Source organism: Manis javanica, chromosome 6, assembly GCF_040802235.1.
Source record: "Manis javanica isolate MJ-LG chromosome 6, MJ_LKY, whole genome shotgun sequence".
NCBI classification, from domain to species: domain Eukaryota; kingdom Metazoa; phylum Chordata; class Mammalia; order Pholidota; family Manidae; genus Manis; species Manis javanica.
Window position 1 is genome coordinate 44636841 of NC_133161.1, and position 19930 is coordinate 44656770.

The 19930-nt window shown below is 57.1% G+C and overlaps 2 protein-coding genes across 7 annotated transcripts in view; both read right to left on the reverse strand.

The window, feature by feature from the left end:
* Window positions 1-4671, reverse strand: part of GHRHR (growth hormone releasing hormone receptor) — a 34309-nt gene extending 29638 nt beyond the window's left edge. For all 6 annotated transcript variants that reach the window (XR_001853802.3, XM_017665199.3, XM_017665203.3 and 3 more), the window contains exon 1: window positions 71-4671. The gene's annotated coding sequence lies outside the window, so the exon portion shown is untranslated. The remainder of the gene's footprint in view (window positions 1-70) is intronic.
* Window positions 4667-16163, reverse strand: AQP1 (aquaporin 1 (Colton blood group)). Its single transcript, XM_017665194.3, has 4 exons — window positions 15697-16163; window positions 6558-6722; window positions 6126-6206; window positions 4667-5328 (listed from the first exon to the last, which is right to left on the reverse strand). Exons 1-4 carry the CDS (start codon window positions 16084-16086, stop codon window positions 5149-5151), a joined length of 816 nt encoding a protein of 271 aa, XP_017520683.1. The 5' UTR covers window positions 16087-16163; the 3' UTR covers window positions 4667-5148.
* Window positions 16164-19930: the final 3767 nt, after the last annotated feature.

Here is a 19930-nt window from a genome sequence, read left to right on the forward strand (position 1 = left end):
AGGCCAGCATTGGGGGCCACTAGCCCTGTTGAGGCTTTGTGGCATCTGTGTCAGACCAGCTGCTACCAACCTCAGTTGAAGGTAGTATCAAAGATCAATCGTCCTCCCATAGACCTCTCAGCACTTCTCTGGGGCCTGGAAAGAGGAATCCCCTTGACTCTGGAAGAAAAGGGTAAGATGGGTCTGCAAGGACTCCAGATTCTTGGATGATTAGAACCCAAGACCAACTGGACCCATGTTTGAGGGCCTGTGTATGTGCAGCTTAAAGTTCACTTCAAATTGATCTGAACATCCATCACAGGGTTCTGCCTGATGTTCCCTCTAAAAGGCTTTGGAAAATTGTGTATCTAGGCCAGGGTTCTGAAACCTCAGAACAGGTGAGGCAACGTGGAATCACAACCTTTTGCTCTTGTGAGTTAATTGGGGGGATAAATATTCCAGGATCCAATGGCTGCTAGATTCCATCCTGCTTCCTTCTGGCCCAAGTGCAGAAGGCACAACCTTCCAGGCCACCTGAGCCACTTGCATGTGCCAGTCTCCACTGGTCCATAGGGCAGTCCAAGGGAGTAACCTGATGTCTGGCCTCAGCAGGGACCCATATAAAGGGGGGTAATAGGTGCCTCCCACCAGAGTACCTCACATGTGTAGTCACCTGAATGCTCGGCAGACAAGAGATGAAGGTTAAGTCACAGAATCTTCCAGAAAATTCACTCCCTCCATTAAAGTTTTAAGAACAAAACAGACAAAAGCTCTGATTGCTCCAGAAGCTCCACTGTACTCCAGCTTTTCCCCCAAAGCCTCTCCTCTGTGCTGGGCTGGACAGCACACAAGCAGAGCAGCGTGTGGATGACCCTTGGGAAATGGAGTGAGTGAAGCACTGAACCCATACACCAGAAGATGAGAGAGAGTCTGGGACAATCTGGCTCCAAAGCTATTGCCCCAGGCCCAAATGGGCATTAGAGACCCCTCAACATGCATTATTATCCCTCAGAGTGTAGCATTACCCTCCCCTTCTCATATATTCTGTGGAGAGGACAACTGGTGGAAGAGCAAGTTTATTAGACTATTTCCTCCCAGATAGAGGAGTCAGGCCGGGAGAGGCAGGGGTGCAGCCAGCACCAGGGGAGCAGCCTGGGGCTAGGTGGTGCCAATGTGTCTCAAACAGATACCACATACAGCTGATGCTGGAAGGAACAGTGCTTTTCCTAGTACTGAAGTCCCCTTCAATGGGCCATTCTCCTTCCTTCTTCCTCCTTCCAATACCCTGAAGGCAGAGGAAGCTGGCCTAGAGCTAAACTTAGTAGAGGTCATGACAAAAGGGGCCAGCACCACATAGTAGAAAAAGCCCAATCTTTGAAACCAAGCAGAGCAGGTTCAAATTGCAATTCCATCACCAACAGGCTGTGTGACCTTGGGCAAATCATCTTATCTTCAGGGGCCTGAGTGCCCTCTATAAATGAGGGCAGTCATCTCTACCTTCCAAGGATGTAGCGATCAGAAAGACTTTAGGTGAAGATCCAGGGACATTGCTCACCCACAGTAAGTGCTCAAGAAATACCAGTTCCCTGAACTCTACTTCAGGTCCTGCTTCTTGACACTAGAATTCTAGAAGTTTTAACTAAATAATTAATAAGAAAGGCTCTGCCCTGAAGGTCAGGGGGTGGCAAAGGAAGAACAGGGATTGAGGTGGAGGTGGCCAGGGCACATAGTGGGGACTGAGAGGGCTTCACACCTGGCATGATGGGTCAAGAGAAGGGGACAAACCAGAAAGGCTATGGGGAGATGGCCTCAGCACATCTTCACACGTGTGCCTGGGTTGCAGTGAGCCAGCCCATATCCTGTTAGCTTCACCCTGTCCTCTCAGCCTGGAGGATGCATGGGCTGAGAGTGCAAGTGGCACTCACAGTGACCCAGTGCACACTGGAGCAAGAAAGCCTGTTCCCATGGCGTTGGCCCAGGCTTCACCAGGGGGGCCCAGCCCTTGGCCCTGCCGAGCCACCCTTGTATCTCCATCAGCCGTGCATCTACCAGAGGGGAGCGGGAACAAGGTGTCTCTTAGAGCAGTGCTGGGGTGCCAGGACCCTCCCAGACACCCCTTCCCTGCTCAACCCACACCTTTTCTCAGCCATACCTACAGTGACATCTGCCCATATGGCCTGGTAAGATTTCCAGAAGACTGATGCTTCTGAGACTCCCAGACTCTGGCCCTCATGGAAGGTACAAACCTGCCCGTTAAAATAGGGTCTGTTCCTTATTATGGGGCACTCAGCTTCCCAGTATAGTTGTCCCTGTTTTGAGAAACTAGCCCTAAGGGTGTATGTTTGTTGGGGGGTGAGGGGAGTGTCAGGATCCTGGCTCCAACTCTCAGCTTGACAGAGACTTAACTTGTCTTGTGACTTTGGGGCATGTCTCTGACTATCCATCTCTCCCCAACTGAATGAGGACACCTACACTTGCTATGCCCCCACCACTGGGAGAAGCCATAAGGGGGAAAGGGTTTTGTGAGTTCAAGAGGCCAGACAGAGGCTTTGTCAGCCCACACTGGCCTCAGGGCTGCTTGAGGACAGGTAGGGGGCAGGAGTGGACAGAGAGGGCCTTTCGTGGCTCCCTGCCACCCTCAGGGCACAGGCCAGCCCACTTGGACCTCTCTTCTCTTCTGCCCTGGCCAGACCCCTTAGAAAATCTGACAAAAGCCACAAACTCCTCCCTGGTTAAATGCACATCCTCCGTGAGCATGGCTCGGGCCTTCAGGAGCAGAGGGGCCCACAGGGTTGCAGGCCCTAAAGGGCCCTTCTCCTCTTAGCTGCAATGGCCAGGCTGCACCAGCCAGCTCACATCACCAGGCCTGGCCCCAAGCTCCCTCAGCTCTGGTGGGTGACCTCCCGGGCAAAAACACGGGCCCCAGGTGTGGGTGGGGTTGGGAATGTGAGCGAAGCGAGGGAAGGAGGGACACCTGCACAGTCCCTCATGCTCCCTGGCCCCTACTCTGAGGACAGCAGAGGGGCTAATGGGGTTGCCACACTCCAGTCCTGCTTCCCCATCCCATCTCACTCTAGAATCAAAAAAGGCCCCTATTGGGGGAAAGGCCCTGTGTCCCTGAGATGGAGTTCTGGGGTGGGGCCATGTGCACCCACCAAGACCAGGGATCCTGGGGGCAGGAAGGCAGGCTGTGGCTCCCCTTCAGACTGAGTCCCTAGGCTGAGCCCCAGTTTCCTCTCAGACTCAGAGATCCTTAGTGGGAACGTGGTGCCAAAAGAAAACAAGCTACAGGCAGCCTGGGTGACCTTACAAGTCATTTTCCTTTATTTTCTGAACATGTAATGAAATTCCAATTTCAAGGACACATATATGCAGAGCAGACAGATGCAGGGTCCTGGTATGCAGCAGCCAGAATGGGGCTGCCCCCTCTCCCCTCCAGCCCAACCCTCTCCCCTGCTGGCCTCTGGCAGAAACTGAGAAGCTAAGAACGAGAGGGACCAGTCTCATGGTCCAAGGAGTAGCCAGAGACATGGCCTTGGCTGCTAGGCCAGCCAAATCATTATCTAGCTGGGGGACCTTGGGCCTCCGTTTCCTTATCTGTTAAATGGGCTAAGTCCCTGCTAGGGAATGGAGAAGTGTGCAGATGGCCTGACTGTTGAGGGCCTCCTGATCATTTTGCTACTTGTAGATACCTGCGTGTTGTGTCTCTCGGTCTGTCACCATCGTGGCTATGGACGCCAGCTCTTGCAGACCCGGGGGGCCTGGGGGGGACCAGCCTTGGCCCTGATGGAATTGAGTAGACTGTGTGACTGGCCGCCCCCAAAGCAGAGTGTACTCTGAACTGTCCTTGGCTGCTGTGGTAGCTTCCTCATCAGGTCAAGGCCCACTCTCCCCTCCAGGTCAGGGAGAAGGGAAGGCTGTGGCCTGGGGTCACACAAGGTCACCCAGCTGCCCAAACATCTCCAACCAGGAGCTCAGCAGTGAGGAGGCAATCTGCTCCCCTTCCTGCCTCAAGATCAGCTGGGGATCTGGCAACCCCCCTAAGGGTCCAGCAAGGGCATTTCCCTCTGCGGGCTAATCCATGTCATGGTCCTCTGTCCTCAGGCTTGGGGCTTTAGATAACTAACTGCCGTTTAATAAACACACATTGCATAATGGGGACTTGTGTCTACACCAGCAGGAAGAACTGGAGAACAGAATAATGATCAAGATGATGCAGGAGTAGGTGGAAAAGATGAACTAAAACCCAGTGAAGGCATGTGGGTATTTCTCCTCCCCCTCTACATGGCTGTTGTTATGCAATAGCAGGCCCTGTCTGGTGAAGGCACTGCATAGAGCTCAACCCTGTTCCCCAAGGAACAGGAACTTCCAGGGACCTGAACTGTTGTTGACCTCTGCTTCGAAAATGTATACATATGCACACATGTTTGCACAGATGTGTAGGTAGAGTTATAAACATGGGCAAAGAACCACGGACAAGTGGAACAGGCAGTACTGGCCCATGTGACAGCTTCCAGACCCCTCAGTGTCTACCCTAAGAGAACCACAGAGAGGGCCCCAGGCCCATAGAGCACTCCTTGGCCCTGCGCTTTATAGATGGGGTCACTGAGGCCCCAAAATGTCCCCAGGTCAGGTCGCAAGTCCGGGCATGCTGGGCTGGAAGCAAGCCAGCCGGCAAGGATGAAGCTTATCTGCCCCTGCCCCTGCACCTCCTGGGTCTCTTCCCCTCCAAGCACCCGGGGGAAAAGCACATGGTCCCAGAAGGAGGAGGCCATGGCCAACGGCACACAGCAGTAACGGTGAAGCACCAGGCACCTGCGGCAGATGAGCTGGTGAGCAGCTCTGGGATGAGGGGGAGCTTTCTGGCACACCTCCCATCACACTCTGAGGGGACAACATAGCAGGTGGGTTCCTCTCTTCTACCTCCTCCATGACTTCAAGGGAGCGGTGATTGGCAAATCTTAGTCCCCAGAAAGCCCAGAGGCCAGAAAACAGAGAAAAAGAAAGAAAGTGATAGAGCCCCAAATCAGGCTTGACCACGCAGGTCTGGTGGATCTTTGGGAAGTAATGTTGGCCGGCTTGTCAGAGTGCCTACAATATGGATTTCATGCCCCCCCTCCGCCCGCCCCTGCCCCCGACCCCCACGGGGATGCCCGGGCCAGGCCCCCTCTACTTGGGCTTCATCTCCACCCTGGAGTTGACGTCATCACCATCCAGGTCATACTCCTCCACCTGGCCGCTGGTCCACACCTTCACGCGGTCTGTGAGGTCGCTGGTGCGTGGGGCCAGGATGAAGTCGTAGATGAGCACAGCCAGGGCTCCCCCGATGAATGGCCCCACCCAGAAAATCTAGGAACAGAGCAGGTGTGCTCAGAGGGCATCTGATGGGGCCTTTGAGGCTTCACAGAAAGCTCCCTCTCCTGGGATACTTTCCCTGGGTTCCCCGCCCCACCACTCCATTGGAGGGGTTCTTTCCCAGCTGTGCCTGGGACAGAGGCAGGCAGTGCTGAACCCCAACATCCCGATGCCGGTACACCTGAACTAGCCAAGCTAGGACTGTGGTGGTGGGCATCTCATCTCCTTGCCTCCGTGTGGCCCAGCTCAGGGCGCCTGACATGGTCAGAGAGCCCCTTTTGGAGCGCGGCCACTGCATCTCCTTCCCCAGCTTTGGAAAGGCCACAGGAAAGTCTAGTTTGATGAAAGGTTGGCCTCAACTGTAAGAACAGCTAAATCCATTGAGCACTTACTCTGTGCTGAGCTCACCTTACAGGTGATAAGGCTATGCTCCCTGCAACCCTGGGAGGTGAGGAGGTACTACTACACCTCCATTTCCCAGCTCGGAGCCAAGAGAACTGGCAGCCTGCCCAAGGTCAAGCCAAATGGGAAAGTGGTGGAGCCAGGATTCAGGCCTCACTCTCAAGCATGCTGCTGGGATGACTTGGGGCAGGTCCAAGCTGGGCAGGCAGAGGCTGGGCCTATGCTGACCCGGAGGTGACCCACCAGCCCTTTCATCTCAGACCTCAGTTTCCCAATTGTCTCCCAGAGCCTCTGAGCTGGGAAAGAACCATGAAAGGTGGGGTGGGACCTGCCATACAGCACCAAAGCCTCCCACCTGCCTTCCCTGGGGTAGCTCTGGGACCCCTTACCCAGTGGTCCTTGAAGTTGTGAGTGATCACCGAGGAACCGAAGGACCGGGCAGGGTTAATGCCGCATCCCGTATAGTCAATCTGTGAGGGGGAAAGGGCCGGAGGGAAAAGGGGAGACACAGAGAGAAACAGAGATGGAGGAACAGCAAGAGAGACAGTGACACAGAGAGAGAACAAAACAGGGAGGTGTAGCAGGGAAGTGACAATCAGATCCAGAAAGGGAGGGGCATCCTGACTCAGAAAGATGGCCAGGATGTCCCTGTGCTTCTCTCTCCTGAGCCGGACCCTGCCCCCACCAAAGAGAGCCAACCCCCCACTCCATGTCATGAGTCCTGTCTGGGGTCCCCTCCACTGCCATGACAGGGCACTCCAGCAGCCGCTGACTGGCCTTCCCCTCCCACCCCAGCCCCACCTGGGAAGGCCCCCACTCACTGCCAGCAGGTGTCCCAGGGACACAGAGAGGCCAATGGCAAGTGGGGACGAGCCCCCGAGGTCACGGCGCCTCCGGTCGGTGGTGGCCAGCACACAGAGCACCAGCTGCAGGGTGCCGATGATCTCGATGCCCAGGCCTTGGCCGGAGTTCACGCCTGGGGCCAGCTGTAGGGGAGAGGGGCGGTGAGGCTCGATGGGCAGAGCAGGGGTCACTGGGCCCAGACACGCAGTGACCTCAGAGACCGTCACATCAGCCCCTGGCTGGGCCCAGTGCGGTCCAGGCCCCACCCAAGCAAATACAGCCGGTAGTGGACATCAGGCCTTGTCCCCTCCCGCACATGTTGAGGAAATGCTAGTTTGGCCCCTGGTCCCTGCCTAGACCCGGCAGTGCTCTGCCTAGAGGCCACAGAGGCCTGGGGTGAGGTGGGGCATCTGTATCCAGTTCCAGCCAGGATATCCCGGGGGTACCAAGGCCATAGGCAAGTGGTGAGCCCCAGGAATGCACAGAGATGGTCAGGGACACTCATAGAAGAGACACAAATGGGTGGGACGGCCCGCTGGGAAGCATCGTTCCACGACCCAAAGGTCCAGAACATTCCACCCCGTCCCCTGCCACATCTCCCAAAGCTGGGGAGGGCCTTCCTTGGAAAGCTGGCCCCAGCACCTTGGTCCCTCCCCTACGCCTGTTTCCCTCACTGCCCCACCCTTGGCCTCCTTCCTCGGCCCAGTCTGCCTCTCCCCTGGTCTAGTGTCTCTCTCCCGTTTCTTCTTGGCCCTGCGCTCCCGGTCTCTCCCTCCCACTCCCTCTTTCTGGCCACATAGGCCCCGCCACCACCCTCTGTCTGCCACTTGCTCCTGGGCCACTTTTAGAAACATGACTCATGGAAAAAGAAGGGAATGAGAGCTGCCATGAGGTCACCAGAACCATCCCCCTGCAGTGGCACCCAGGGGACCCCTCCCTAGGGAGCCTCTGACCCTCTCTCATGTTGGGGGTCCCAGGGGCCAGATGCACCCACACAGGTGATCTGGGCCCCACCGGCAAAGGCCCATTGGCAAAGGTGCCCAGATATGGCCATATAGGCTGCCTTCTCCCAGGCGGTGACTGTGTCCAAACAAGCCTGAACTTGACATCTCATCCTGAGGAGTCTCCACAGCCAGAGGGCATTTTATAGAATCCTGGAGTGGGGGGGCCTCCTCCATCCTCCAGAGGTTTCCTCAGCCCCACCCTGAGACCATCTTAGAAGAACAATTCCCTTCCCGTCTTTGTCTGTAGCCCTGGGTCACAGGGAAAGTGACTCACATCCCCTCCCCTGCGCTGCAGCCTCAGCGCTGGGCCTTTGCTGGCCGACCCCAGAGCTGCAGCCCCTCAGCTCAGGCAGCCTGCCGGGCAACGCCTAGTGCGCTGCACACCCCAAGGCTGGGCGGTAGAGGCAGAAGCCCTGTGGGCAGGGTCCTGACCCTCCTACTTGCCGGCACCATGACATGGCCTTTCCCCTCCCTGGGCCTCAGTTCCCTCAACTGTAAAAGATCTAACTTTCCGTGCCCACTCTCCGGAGTGGCCAGGGGTTCAAGGGCAATGGGGCTGTCTCAGGGAAAGGGCTGCCGAGGCAGGAGGGGCCGGGAGAGCTGTGGTTTCACTCTGGTTCTTTCTCATCCTATCCCCAGGACTGGGGGACAAGCAGCAGAGGAGGCGCCCCACTGACCAGGCGTATGGAGCTGGGAGGGAGCCCGCCTGGAGCCAGGACAGGCTCATGGAGGCGAGGCTGGAGAGGCCGGCCAACGTATACCAGTGCTCACCACACTCCCACCTGCCGCCAGCCCTGCGTCCAGGTCAGAACACCCAGGGCCCCTCCTGCTCCCTCCTCTGCTTTCCAGGGTCAGCCTAATTGCTAGCTGGCACTAGTCCTGAAACCAGCCCTTCCACACTGATTAATGGAGTCATGGCTGCAAGTGGCTCCTGCCTCATACTCCCCACCCCGACCCTCTCACAGACTTGGCCTAGGTGAGCTCACCTCCCCAGTTCTTAGCTGGGTCTGAGCACCCCAGGCCCTGCTCTGCCCAAAGGCACCCCTTTTCAGGTAAAGTAAGCAAAGCAGGGGGTCTGGAGCCATGCGTAGTGCTTAGAGTTCATGGGAAGGGAAGGGAAGTGGCGAGCCCCCTCCCCTGGGAACTCGGAAGGTACCCCCTTCCTGACTGCCTAGAGCTCTTAGCTCAGAACCGCATGGGGTGGCAACCTTCCTCTCTGGATACTACCACCACCACACTGGAAGTCTGCCCTGATTGCTTCAGGGTCTCCTGACCACCTTTGACTGGCAATGTACTTACATTACTTACATCTGGAAAAACTTGGTAAGTCTGAAATTGGAAGGGGTAGTTAAAGGTCTTTTGAAACTTGATATCTGGGAAAGAGCAGGTAAAAATCTAAAACATATGTACTGTTCACAGTCCATTAAATTTTAAACAATTGCTTAAATACGGTTAATCCCAGTTGTTGTCACTTGTTATTAGAAAAAAATATGTGTGCACATCTCCAGGTCGTTTTGCCCAGCATGGGTCTTATTTTCACTGATTAAGTCCAAAAAACAAAGAAGCAACAATCAGTTTCATGAATGGCAAGTATGAACAACAGAATAATCCACATATGTAATCTGAAGCATCAGAAAAAATGCAAGCTCATTTTTGTGCCAAACCCATTGAAGCCCACTTTCAAAGCCCAATTCAGACCACTACCAACTCCAAAAAGCTTTCATAGGTCCCTGGATGGAATTAACTTCTGCTGCCACCCTGCCGTGCCCTCACTGAATGGCCACAACTCTTGCAGGGAACCAACCCTCCTGTCTCCTGTGTAGGTGCCTCAGACCACCCCCCCACCCCCGCACCTGGGAGATTTACAAGGACAGAGCAGGGAGACCTTCCCGTCTTCCTGCCCAGAACTCAGAAGCAACATTTGCTGTGTGGTGGCAGAAGATGCTAATTTTATACAATTTCTACCCTCTCTAGAGGCAGAGAGGCTCCAGCGAAGTTTTCTGGACCGAGGCTGGGTTACTTCCTTTCTAGCTGGGAGCCCACGGCCAGTCATTACACCCCCACAGGCCTTCCAGGTCAGCCTGTGCAAGGCTCTGTGAAGACGAATGAACAGGCTGAGCCCCAGGGAGGAGACAGCGAAGCCAGGATCATTGCCCTGGGGTCTGTGCCTCCCACTCCTAGGCCAAGGTGCTGGCTACCTCCAGGCCCAGACAGGAGATTTGGCTGTTCCCAGCTTGGACTGACTTGCTGATGGAAGAAGATAGCTCTAAAGCTGCTAGTGTACCCCAAGCACCAGGGTGGCACCATGATGACTGACCTCTCCAGGCAATGGGTCTCAAGCTCTCCCTGCCGTCCATGGGCAGACTGACCAAGGTAGCTCCTACAGCCCAGGGCACAGGGATGGTCTGAGCATCCTGGCCTCCCACCCTTGGGGAGCAGCAGGCTCCAGAGGCCTGGCTACGGCTCTGAGCATCTATTCCCAAGGAACCGAGGCCTTCCTGCATACCACTGCCTCCAGGACTCGGCACTCACAGTGAGGGGGACCTCAGTGGGCTCCCCGTGTCACCCCTTCATGGTGCACACACTTCTGGGCGTCTTCGTAAGTTGGTATCTGCGGTATCTGTGGGTGACTGCATGTGTCTAGGTGTGACTCCTTTTCTTTCTCATTAGACATTAGAAGGTTTATTACATAATTAAACTAGTCACATAATGACCAAATGCACCTTCACAGTCTCTGAGGACCCTTATCACACAGGGCATGGTCTCTTACCCAGGTGGGCTCTGGCGTCAGGGGAGCTCTGTGGCATGTGGCCCTGGATGGCAGTGCTGTATGCCTGACAGCATTTCTGAGTGTGTCACCCTGTCCCTGTGTGTCACTCCCCCCACAGGTATCACTCCTGGGCTGGGGTGGAGGGGGGTGAGAAGGGAGGGAGGCCCCTTGGAGTGAAAGAGAGCAGCAGATCTCAAAGGTGCCTTTATTTGCTCCCACAAGCCATTTCATATTCCTGACGAAAAACAATACACAAAGCAATGGCTTCCTCCTTCCCCCACTCCTACTTTTCCTTACTCTAGGGCAGCCTCCGCCCTCCTTCCCAGGAGAGGAACAGGCTCCACTGAGAAGCCCCTACTCCCCCCCTCCTAGGATCCCAAGGCATAAGTGGAACCACCACAATGTGCTCCATGCGCCCTCAGGTGCAATGTACCAGTGTGCACGCTGGTGTAATGTGAGTGTGTGTGTGTGCACTTTGGAGCAGCAGAAAGAATCAAGAAGCAGGGGGCTGGGGGTGTGGGCCTGCTGTGATGTGTTGTGCATCCTCAACACCTCTGGGGGCCCTCAGTTTCCTTATCAGTAAGATGGAAGTCTTGATCCAGATCCTTCCCCACCCCACAGTCTCCAGGATTCCTCCCTACCTGACATGGGACCTCAGCCCCCAAGACCCACAGGCCCCTCCCAGCGAGGATGCTGAGTGCAGGATTCCCTGACTCTGTCCTGCTGGTCTTCACAATGGCACAAAGCCTCTTATAGGACCTCCCACCCACCCTGCTGTACCCCCAAACAAGCCAGATGCCCCCAGAGCAGCTGGCTACCAGCAGACTCCACTTGCACACCCCTAATGACAAGGGGCTTATTGACCCAGAGACAGCACCTTCCCAGTTAAAAAAAAATCCTTTATACAGAGCAGAAGTTGTCTCTCTAGCTGTCCTGACGACTGGATGCCAGGCACTAAGGGTCTGCTAACGGCAATGGGCATTTTCCAGCCTTGTCTGAGTTAGGGTTTTCAGCCTGAGGTGGGCCTACCTCATTGGACTATAGTTCTTTGGAAGACAGCCCCTCAGTTGTCACCCTGGGAACCCCTGTAGGTGAGGAGTCCCTCAGGTCCCCAGGGAGAGGCCCTGGTCGAGGGGACCCTGGCCATGACATCCCCCTGACCATTCCTGCAGGTATGTGGGCTCAGCCCCCAGCCACTTGGGAGACCCAAGACCCATTGGCGGCTCCAGAGGGCAAGGACCATGGCCCCTAGGGAGCCTGGCAGCAAGAACACAGGGCTCCCCAGGGAAGTTTTCCCAAGCCAATCTCCATAGGGCAGGCAGGGGGCATGTTTGACTTGCCTGAAGGAAGCCCGACTGGGTGAGGCCTGAAGGAAAGTGGGGAGCACTACCCAGGCCTGAGCCCAGGTAGGAAAGACGACGCGGCACTGGCCTGCAATGAGCTAATGGCTCCAGGTGTGAGAGGGAGGCTCTGACCTGGTGGGGCAGGGGCAAGGTGAGTCCCCTCACAGACACGCATCCCAGCAGGCCATGTTCCCTCTCAAGAGTCCTGCTCCTTCAGACAAGGGTTCCCAGGGTGAGCCCCAGTTAGGGCCAGGGGCTGGAGTAGGCAATGAGGGCTGCAGGGCTGCTCTGAGGGCTGGCATGGGGGAAAGTGCCTCTGAATTTTCCATGGAAGGGAAGTCTCCACCGCAAAGCTCCTACCTCTCTCTGTGCCTCCCCCTCAGCTGGGCCTAGCTGGAAACAGTAATTATACGTCCCAGCTATGGCAGCCCCCTTCCTGGGCAGGGTTGTCTGAAAACTCTGGCTTCCCTTTCTCCAGGCCACCCCCAACTCTGGAGGAGGCAGAGGGGCCCTCGACCCTGGGAGAACTAATGGCATGGGCTGGGGGACGGGTCTCACTCACTGGGACAGGAACGTGTAGGGCCAAAGTCAAGCCCCTGAGGCAGCAGGAGTGCCTGGGCAGTCAGACCCAGAATCGGCAGGGCTGAGAGAAGACCCCCAACAGGGAGATCAGCCCTCTGCCTAGGGGGCTGAAATTATAGGTTTCAGGAGAGCTAGGTATCCAGGCCCCTTTAGGACAGTCAGACATTGGCCTGAATCCTGAGCCCTCACCACTCTCAGAGCCCCAGTCTCCCACCAGGACCCCCATTGCCCCAGAGCTCCCAGGCCATGACCTCCCACTGCTACCTGGAACATCCTCTGCCTGCAAGCCCCTTCCCTCCCCGGTTCTCCACATTCTGGCTCCTGTGGCACTGCCTTCCTGAAACCTTCCCGGCCTTCCCCGCCCCTAAAGGTCCGATGTTCCCTGGCCACCCTGACACCTTTTATCACACCCACCTCCTGCCCCATATCACAGGCAGCTGTTTCCTGGGCCTTATCTGGCCCAGGACCTTGGGCTTGCCCAGGCAGGAAGCTGGCTGATGCGTTCCCTCATTCAGCCCAAAGCAGCCAGAGTTTAACAGAGCCTGGTGAGCAACCCAGAGAGGGAAAGGGTTCAAAGAGCAGGCAGGCCTCCACTCAGGACTCCTGGAGCATCTTCCAATTCCCAGAGCCCAGCCATGCCCTGCTATGTCCCTCTTTCACAGATGAGAACACGGGCCACAAAGGCAAGGTTGCCTGAGTGAAGTCACACAGGGTATTAGTGGCTGAGCTAGAGCAGGAGCTGACTGGGGCACTGGGGCGCCCCTGTCTCTGAGCCTCTTGCTCTGGGCCAGAGGTGGGGTCTGGCTCTTAGCACCCAGCTGGGATCCTGGAGCCTGGACATGGCCCGCAGTCTCTCTAGGGTGTATCATGAGCCCTGACTCAGTGAGGAGAAAGTTGTCCCCACCACGTCCTTGGGGGACACCCCTGACTCACCCCCAACCACTCCCTGACACTTCTCTCCCTATTTTCTTTGGAAGTCTCCATGCTGACAGCTGGCTCCACCTAGGTTTGGGTCAGGGTGGGGTCTGGAGTGCAGGCGGCTGTGGGAGCTTCCCTCAGGGCCAGGAGGCAAGAATGTGTCACTTGCCATGTGGACTGGACTCTGCCCCTCTTGAGGCAAAGGCCACCCACCAAGTCCCTTCAGATCCCAGGTCCGGTGTCTGACAGGAGTCCTTGATGGGGTGGGGGGGGGCACTTGCTCTGTTTTGAGGCCCAGGACTTGGCCTTTTAGACCCCAACCTTGCATTGTGTGGACAGGGCTGTGCCTGGGCCCCCACCATGGTACCCAGCACCCTTCTGTCCAGCTTGGCCCCTCTGGCTCCTCTTAGCCAGGCCCTCCTGGGGAAGATGATAAACTTAAGTCTGCAAAGTGAGTGTGCCAGCAGTACAGGTGTGGCCGAGAGATACCAAGAATCCTAGGTCGGCTCTTGGAGCTTCGGGGCCCTCAGCTCTGAAACTCAGCAAGCTAGCAGCAGACAGGACTTACACCCAGCATGTCCGGCTCCCAGCCCAGGCCTGGCCCCTGCGTGTGCCTGCCACTTCTCCTCCCCATCTGCAACTTGCTCAGCCCAGGTACTGAGGTGACTCTGGAAAATGGAGAGGGGAAGGAACACTGCTGCAGGGCATGGCCAGATCAAGATGGGCACAGGTGCCCACCCGTCCCGCTCCTGCCTTGGATGCTGTGTTGGAGAGCAGTCTGTCAGCAGATGCCCATCCTGCCTGCCCCTTGAAAGGGAGACTGGAAAGGGAACCAGCAGGCATGGGGAGACTCAAACCCTCCCCATGAGGACTCATCTCCTCCCCCATCATGCCTGCCAAGCCCCAGAGTGAACCTGACCCTTCTCAGTGGGCACTCCCTGAAGTCACCTGGCTCTGCCCCCACTGGAGAGACTGAGGCCTGGGGAGATGGCCAGCCAGAGCCCTGTCCCTTATACCCACTGTGGCCACTTTCCCGACTAAAGTCTAAACTCCAGCCTGTAGGGCTAATCTTCAAACCTGGGCTGAGCAGCGGTTGGCTCCACGAAGAGGCTGGGTAAGGTGTCACTGTGACACAAGAAGTGCTAATCCCCCTGTGGCAGGGCCGTGCCAGCTGCCCTCTGCACCAGACCTTACCAAGCATCCTGAAGCGGTAGCATCAGGATCTGAACTTTGGCCGGGAAGCAAGAGGACAGTTGCTATACTCACCCACTGCTGTCTCTTCGGAGCCCTTGGTGTGCTCCCTCACTTTCCCCACACCCGCCTGCCCCGCCCTGCCCGACTCCTTTCTCTGGCTCCTGTGTTCCTTTGCCTCCTTCCTGGGAGGGCACCCCTTTGGGTGCTCTGAGACAGCTTTAAAGCCTTACTCAGCCTCTCAGGCCAAAATTCTCCCTGCTGTGGCCCCAACCAGGTCTTGAGTTTGCACTTGGCCAAGGATCTGGAAAAGCCCAGGTCTGCGACAGCAGGCAACTGCCGCCAGCCAACAGTTAGCTGTGCTAAGCGGCCTGGGAGGAATTCTTTTCAGCAGCTGCCACCCAGTCACGAACATCTGCTTATCATTAATGCCCCCCGGGCCAGGTTTCTTCAAGGTAGGAGCCATGGGTACACGCATGCTCACATAGCAGCACTGATGTGCTCCCAGACACTTCCAGGGACAGATACACACAGAGCACACAGCTTACACAAGTATGGAGACCCATGCTGGCATCCACGTGCACACACCCATTCACACTCAGACACATGTGCCATACCTCTCAGGGCCCAGTGACAGAGGAGAACCGGTACATGGTGTTCCCACCCCAACTGCCACTTCATACTGTAATCCAGGAAAACCACCTGCAAACACCCAGAAGGGTATTCACCCCTGTATCTTTGTCCAATTTCCCGAGGGCAGAGGAGCAGGAGGGGCTTTTTCCTTGAAGATAGTTTGTTTGGGGACCTGTGCGAATATAGGAGCTGCCTGGAGGCCTGTTTGTACCCCCATGGGAGTCCCGCTTGCACACTTGTAGGCCTGGCTGCAGACATGCTGGGCATTCGGTCAGGGTGACTGGGGAGGGTGGACAGTTTCCCTAGAGTTCAGGCTGCAGGGAGAGAGAGCTGGCTGCACAGGCAGAGCTGAGGGGGCCAATAAACTACAACCAAGGGGCAAGGAACTGCTGGTCCAAACATTAGCTACCTCCAGAGCTTATTCCCTACAATAGACACCCGCAGGGGACACTGGCAAGACTAGTATTCTCTAGGTCTCAGCTTCCCACAGTGCCTGGCTTTAAACAGGCTCTGGTCACAGGCATAGCTGAGTTCCAGCCCCAACTCCGCATGACCTCCAGTAACCTCTTGTCCTTTGTGTTCCTCAGTGTCCCCATCTGCACAACGGGTGAAGGATGAGACTCTTGCTCTCTCTCCATCATTCTAGGGCCCAGGAGCCTGAGGTTACCCCACTCACCTGGTTGAGGCCAAGTGAGTTGTCGGGCAGGGAGGAGGTGATGCCCGAGAGGATGGCAGTAGCGACAATGGCCCCCACGCACTGGGCGATGATGTACATGAGAGCCCGGAGCACGCTGATCTGGCAGCTAAGCAGCAGTCCCAGAGTGACAGCCGGGTTGAGGTGGGCACCGCTGATGTGGCCCACGCTCTGGGCCAGTGTGGCGATGCTCAGCCCAAAGGCCAAAGACACCTTCACGTTGTCCTGGGCTGCACCTGCTGTCTGGTTGTTCTTTAGCGGGTAATGGAAGCCCAGGGCAGAACCGATGCTGATGAAGACAAAGAGGGTCATGGCCAGGAACTCGGCCACCACTGCCCTCCAGAAGAGCTTCTTCTTGAACTCGCTGGCCATGCTGGCAGGGGGCTTGACTTGAGACCGCTGCCTGGTGCTCAGCTCCCTCCAAGAGCTGAGCCACAGCCCAGGCAGGGCCTATTTATAGGGCCCAGGGGGAGGAGAGGAGGGGGGAGCACAAAGGGAGGAAGGCCTCTCCTCGCTCTGGCCCGCCCCACACTGCACGGGCCTCCTCTCAGCAAGGGATGCAGACTCGGCTCTGCTGTCCACATGCCAATTTTTTTTCCCTTCTTCCTCTCCCCCTCCCTCCCTCTCTCCCTCCGCCCTCAGCCCTGCCCAGCCTGAGGAGGCAGGCGGGAGGCAGCCACTGCTCTAATAGGCTTTGGGAAATTCCTCCAAGTTGGCCCCACTCAGGGGGCCAGAGAAATCCAGGTGTCCTCGCCCTGTGTGCAAAGCTCAGGGGGTGCCCAGGGGCAGAGCCAGGGGCTCCAGATGGGGTAGAGTGAGCAGGTTGGACCCAGAGGGTGGATGCTGCCTTCCCTGGAGGCAGACACCCTGACCCTACTGGCCTGGCATCCCCAGCCCATCGCAGAGCAGCATCAGTCTAGAGTCTAAGAGTCCAGGGGTCCCAAGAGGCAGTCTGGGCCCTCCACACCCCAGCCCAGGCCGCTGATGTCACTTTAGGGATGTTATAGAGCCCCCAGACCCATTGGCCAGAGCTCAAAGGGGGCATGGAGAGCACGTTCTTGGACCCACCTCCACTCTGTGGCCAAAGGCAGGCCTCAGATAGGGAAGGAGGTGGGAAGCCCCCACTCCAGGGGCCCCCGTTTCTGAAGCAGAAGCTTTGAGGCAGGTGAGGGCAGTTTAGGACTTTCCTCTTAAAGGCAGCGAAGCTGGCAGACTCCTAGGGAGGTAGAAGGTATGGCAGCCTAACCTGGAGACTGGAAGGCCCGGGCAAGAAAAAGGAGAGGGGAGGGGCAAAAGCAGAAGCAGAGGGACAGACCAAGAAGGGAAGACGAGACAGACAGACAGGCAGAGGAGGAGAGACAGAGAGGATGAAGGAAAGGATAAAAGGGAAGTAGGACTGGCTAAAAGCAGAAGTGAATGAGTGATTCCAGGTGAAGACAGCAGTGACTGACACACGGAGGAAGCGAAGAGGGTGGAGAGATGAAGTGGAAAGAGAGGAGACCTGACCCACAGGCAAGAAGCAGGAAGAAAAAGACAGATGAGGAGAGGGTAAGAGGAGGGAGAGACAGAAAGAGCCCCCAGCAGCGGGAGGGGAAGCACCTCAAGATCCTCCCGTGCCCTGTGCATCCCCAAGTGAGACCCAGAGGCAGCCAGTGAGCTGTTCAAAAAGCTGGAGTCAGTCCAGAAGGCCACAAGGGCACCCCAGGCCAGTCTGCCAGCCTGAGGCATTTAGTGGAATGGAATGAGCAGACAGACAGCACCCTGGTCAGGCCCTCTCGGGCCTTCTCCCTCCTCCTGCTACCCCACCACAGTCCCACACAGGAGTGTTGACTTCTCCCATTTTACAGGTGGGAAACTGAGGCCCAGTGAAGGGCAGGCCTTCTCTGAGTCCTGCATGTTCCAGGGACAGGGTGGGGAGCAGCATGCAGGCCTTGTATGTCCTGTCCAGGGGCCATCTGCTGAAGATGACACCAGCCCCTACTGGCTACAGCAACGAACCGCCCAGGGATCAGCCCAGTGTTTGCTGGGAGCAGGAGGCCCGCTGGCGGTGGGGCTGAGGGTGCAGCTGTGTCCACCACAGTGTACCTAAGTGCCTATGAGTACAGAGTGGGCAAGAGGCAGGGAGTCAGCAGGGTGGCCAGCGGGCCCTGCCTGCTCGGAGAGCCCGGGCTGCTGGAGGTCATCATTGTCTTTAACCATCCAGGAGAGGGAGCTGGCCCCACTGCGCCACTTTCTGAAACCTCCACATCCTCTCCTCTGGGCAGCCCTGACTCAGTTCTCCATGCCCCAGGAGGCTCCATGCCCCAGTGGCCTGGTGGCAATGCCCCATGGTGAGGGGTTCTCTGGTCAGTTCCAGGGCCCCAAACAAAGCTCCCTCCAGATGGCTGGGATTCCCTCACATGGAGGCTTCAGAGGCTGGCCCTGCTCCCCCCTTGACCAGGCTCTGAGGGCAGCCTGGGGGGCACCTCAAAGCAGGGTTTTCTGGAGCAGGACCATTTCCCTTCAGGCCACAGGCTCCATGTCCACTGTGGGAAAAACATGTCATCCTCTTCATCCCCCTGGGCTTCCTGGCTCCAACAGGGCCCACACCTGTTCCTGCCCTCTGCTGGGTGCAAGCACGAGTTCTGATGCTGACAGACACTGGGACGCCACTAGGAAGGCTTGAGGAAGGCTGAGGGGGAGACAGGCAGCAGGCCACAAGAGCCATTGGACTCAGGCTGGTGTGGGACGCAGGACCACAGAGACAGGAAAGGGAGCCTGCATGTCCTCAGTTTCCGTGACAGTGTCCACACACCAGGTCAGGATCCATGCAGCTGAGGACACCTCACGTACTACTACGCATGAGAACAAGAGTCACCTGGGATGTACTAACTTATCCAAACAATATTCACTTACACGTGTCACGTGCCAAACACTGTGGGCACTGGGGAGATAGCTACCAAGCAGACAGCCCAGCTCCTTGCGCCCCTGCAGTCTGCTGGCCAGCGCCTGAGCCTGCAGGCTGTGTGGGCGCTCTGCAGGATGGGCCATGGGATTATAGAGGGCACCTGTGTGTGCATGTGTACTTGCCAGAGGCCCATGCCCTTCTGGAGCAAGGCAGGAGATGGGGGACCCACAGCCACAGCATAGGAAAGCACTTTTGCTCAGGCAAATTAGGCATTCGCCCATTTCACAATAATACGAGGGTCCTTAGGGCAAACCCCCACCACCTGCTGCACCTCCTGCCCCCTACCCCCAAGTCAGCTTGGCCTCACTGCCTTAAATGCCGCCATTATAGCTCCATCCCTTTGTGAGACACCAGGAGGCGCCATCAGAATGCCAGCCTCTCCAGAGTAATGCAAGCTTGTGCACCTGTCATTTCCCAAAATGCAAAGGGGCCTCTGCAGCCATGATCTGACCATTCCAATGTGGAAGGGGAAAGGTCAGTCGCTGAAGCCTCAGACCCAGAAAGGCCCAAACCCCTCCACCTCCTTCTCCCTGGTCTGCCACAAATCTGGGCTAATCAGGGAAAGAAGGAAGAAAACAGCCTCTGGTTGAAGGCCCATCTTCACCACAGCCCTGGGAGGTTCAGATGGTGGCTGGTTTGCCAAGAAACAGCAAAGCTGGGATTATAATTCAGGACCCCCTAATTCCCAGAGCCCCAGTCTGGTTCTCTGCATGCCTGTCAGGAAGCACCCCTGATGGACCTGGTTACCAGAGGGAAACTCCAGTTCTGCTGGCCCAGGACAAGGGCTGGGGGATCCAGGTGCCAGGATGGACAACGAGGGGTGGGAGTGAGAACATCTTCAGCTTCCCTGCATAATAGGGTGGGTGAGGAAGGAAGCAGCAGGCTAAGAAAGGGCACGCAGAGAAGCTGGGAAAGGCCAGAGCGCCCCCTACAGACCCACCAGCCCTGGGAGCTAGGGCTCTGAGGCAGAAGGCTGCCTTCACCCAGCTCCTCCTTCAGTGGGGGCCGGATTCTGCCGCCCCATGTCCCTCCCACAGGGAATAGCACAGGCTCCGTCTCCAGAGCCCACAGGCCTGAGCCAGGCTACTCGCGGGAGGAGGGGGGCTGTGGTCCTCCCAGCTCCTGAGCCCTGGGCAGGGCTTGGGGCACTCAGGCTAGGGCACACCATCTGGTCCTGCTGGGGCAACGGTCTCCTCAAGTGCTTTTCCAGATGTGCCTTATTCCTGACGTGCCCAGGGAGACATGCCTTCCAGTCAATGCTGGCTGTTC

What these genes read in the sequence shown, in the direction of transcription:
- AQP1 (XM_017665194.3), bottom strand. Translation starts at nt 16,086, where the DNA reads ATGGCCAGCGAGTTCAAGAAGAAGCTCTTCTGGAGGGCAGTGGTGGCC. An exon ending in ACTCACTTGGCCTCAACCAG is followed by an intron (nt 6,723 to 15,696) that starts GTGAGTGGGGTA and finishes TCTCCCCTACAG; the next exon opens with CTGGCCCCAGGCGTGAACTC. An exon ending in ACAACTTCAAGGACCACTGG is followed by an intron (nt 5,329 to 6,125) that starts GTAAGGGGTCCC and finishes CTCTGTTCCTAG; the next exon opens with ATTTTCTGGGTGGGGCCATT.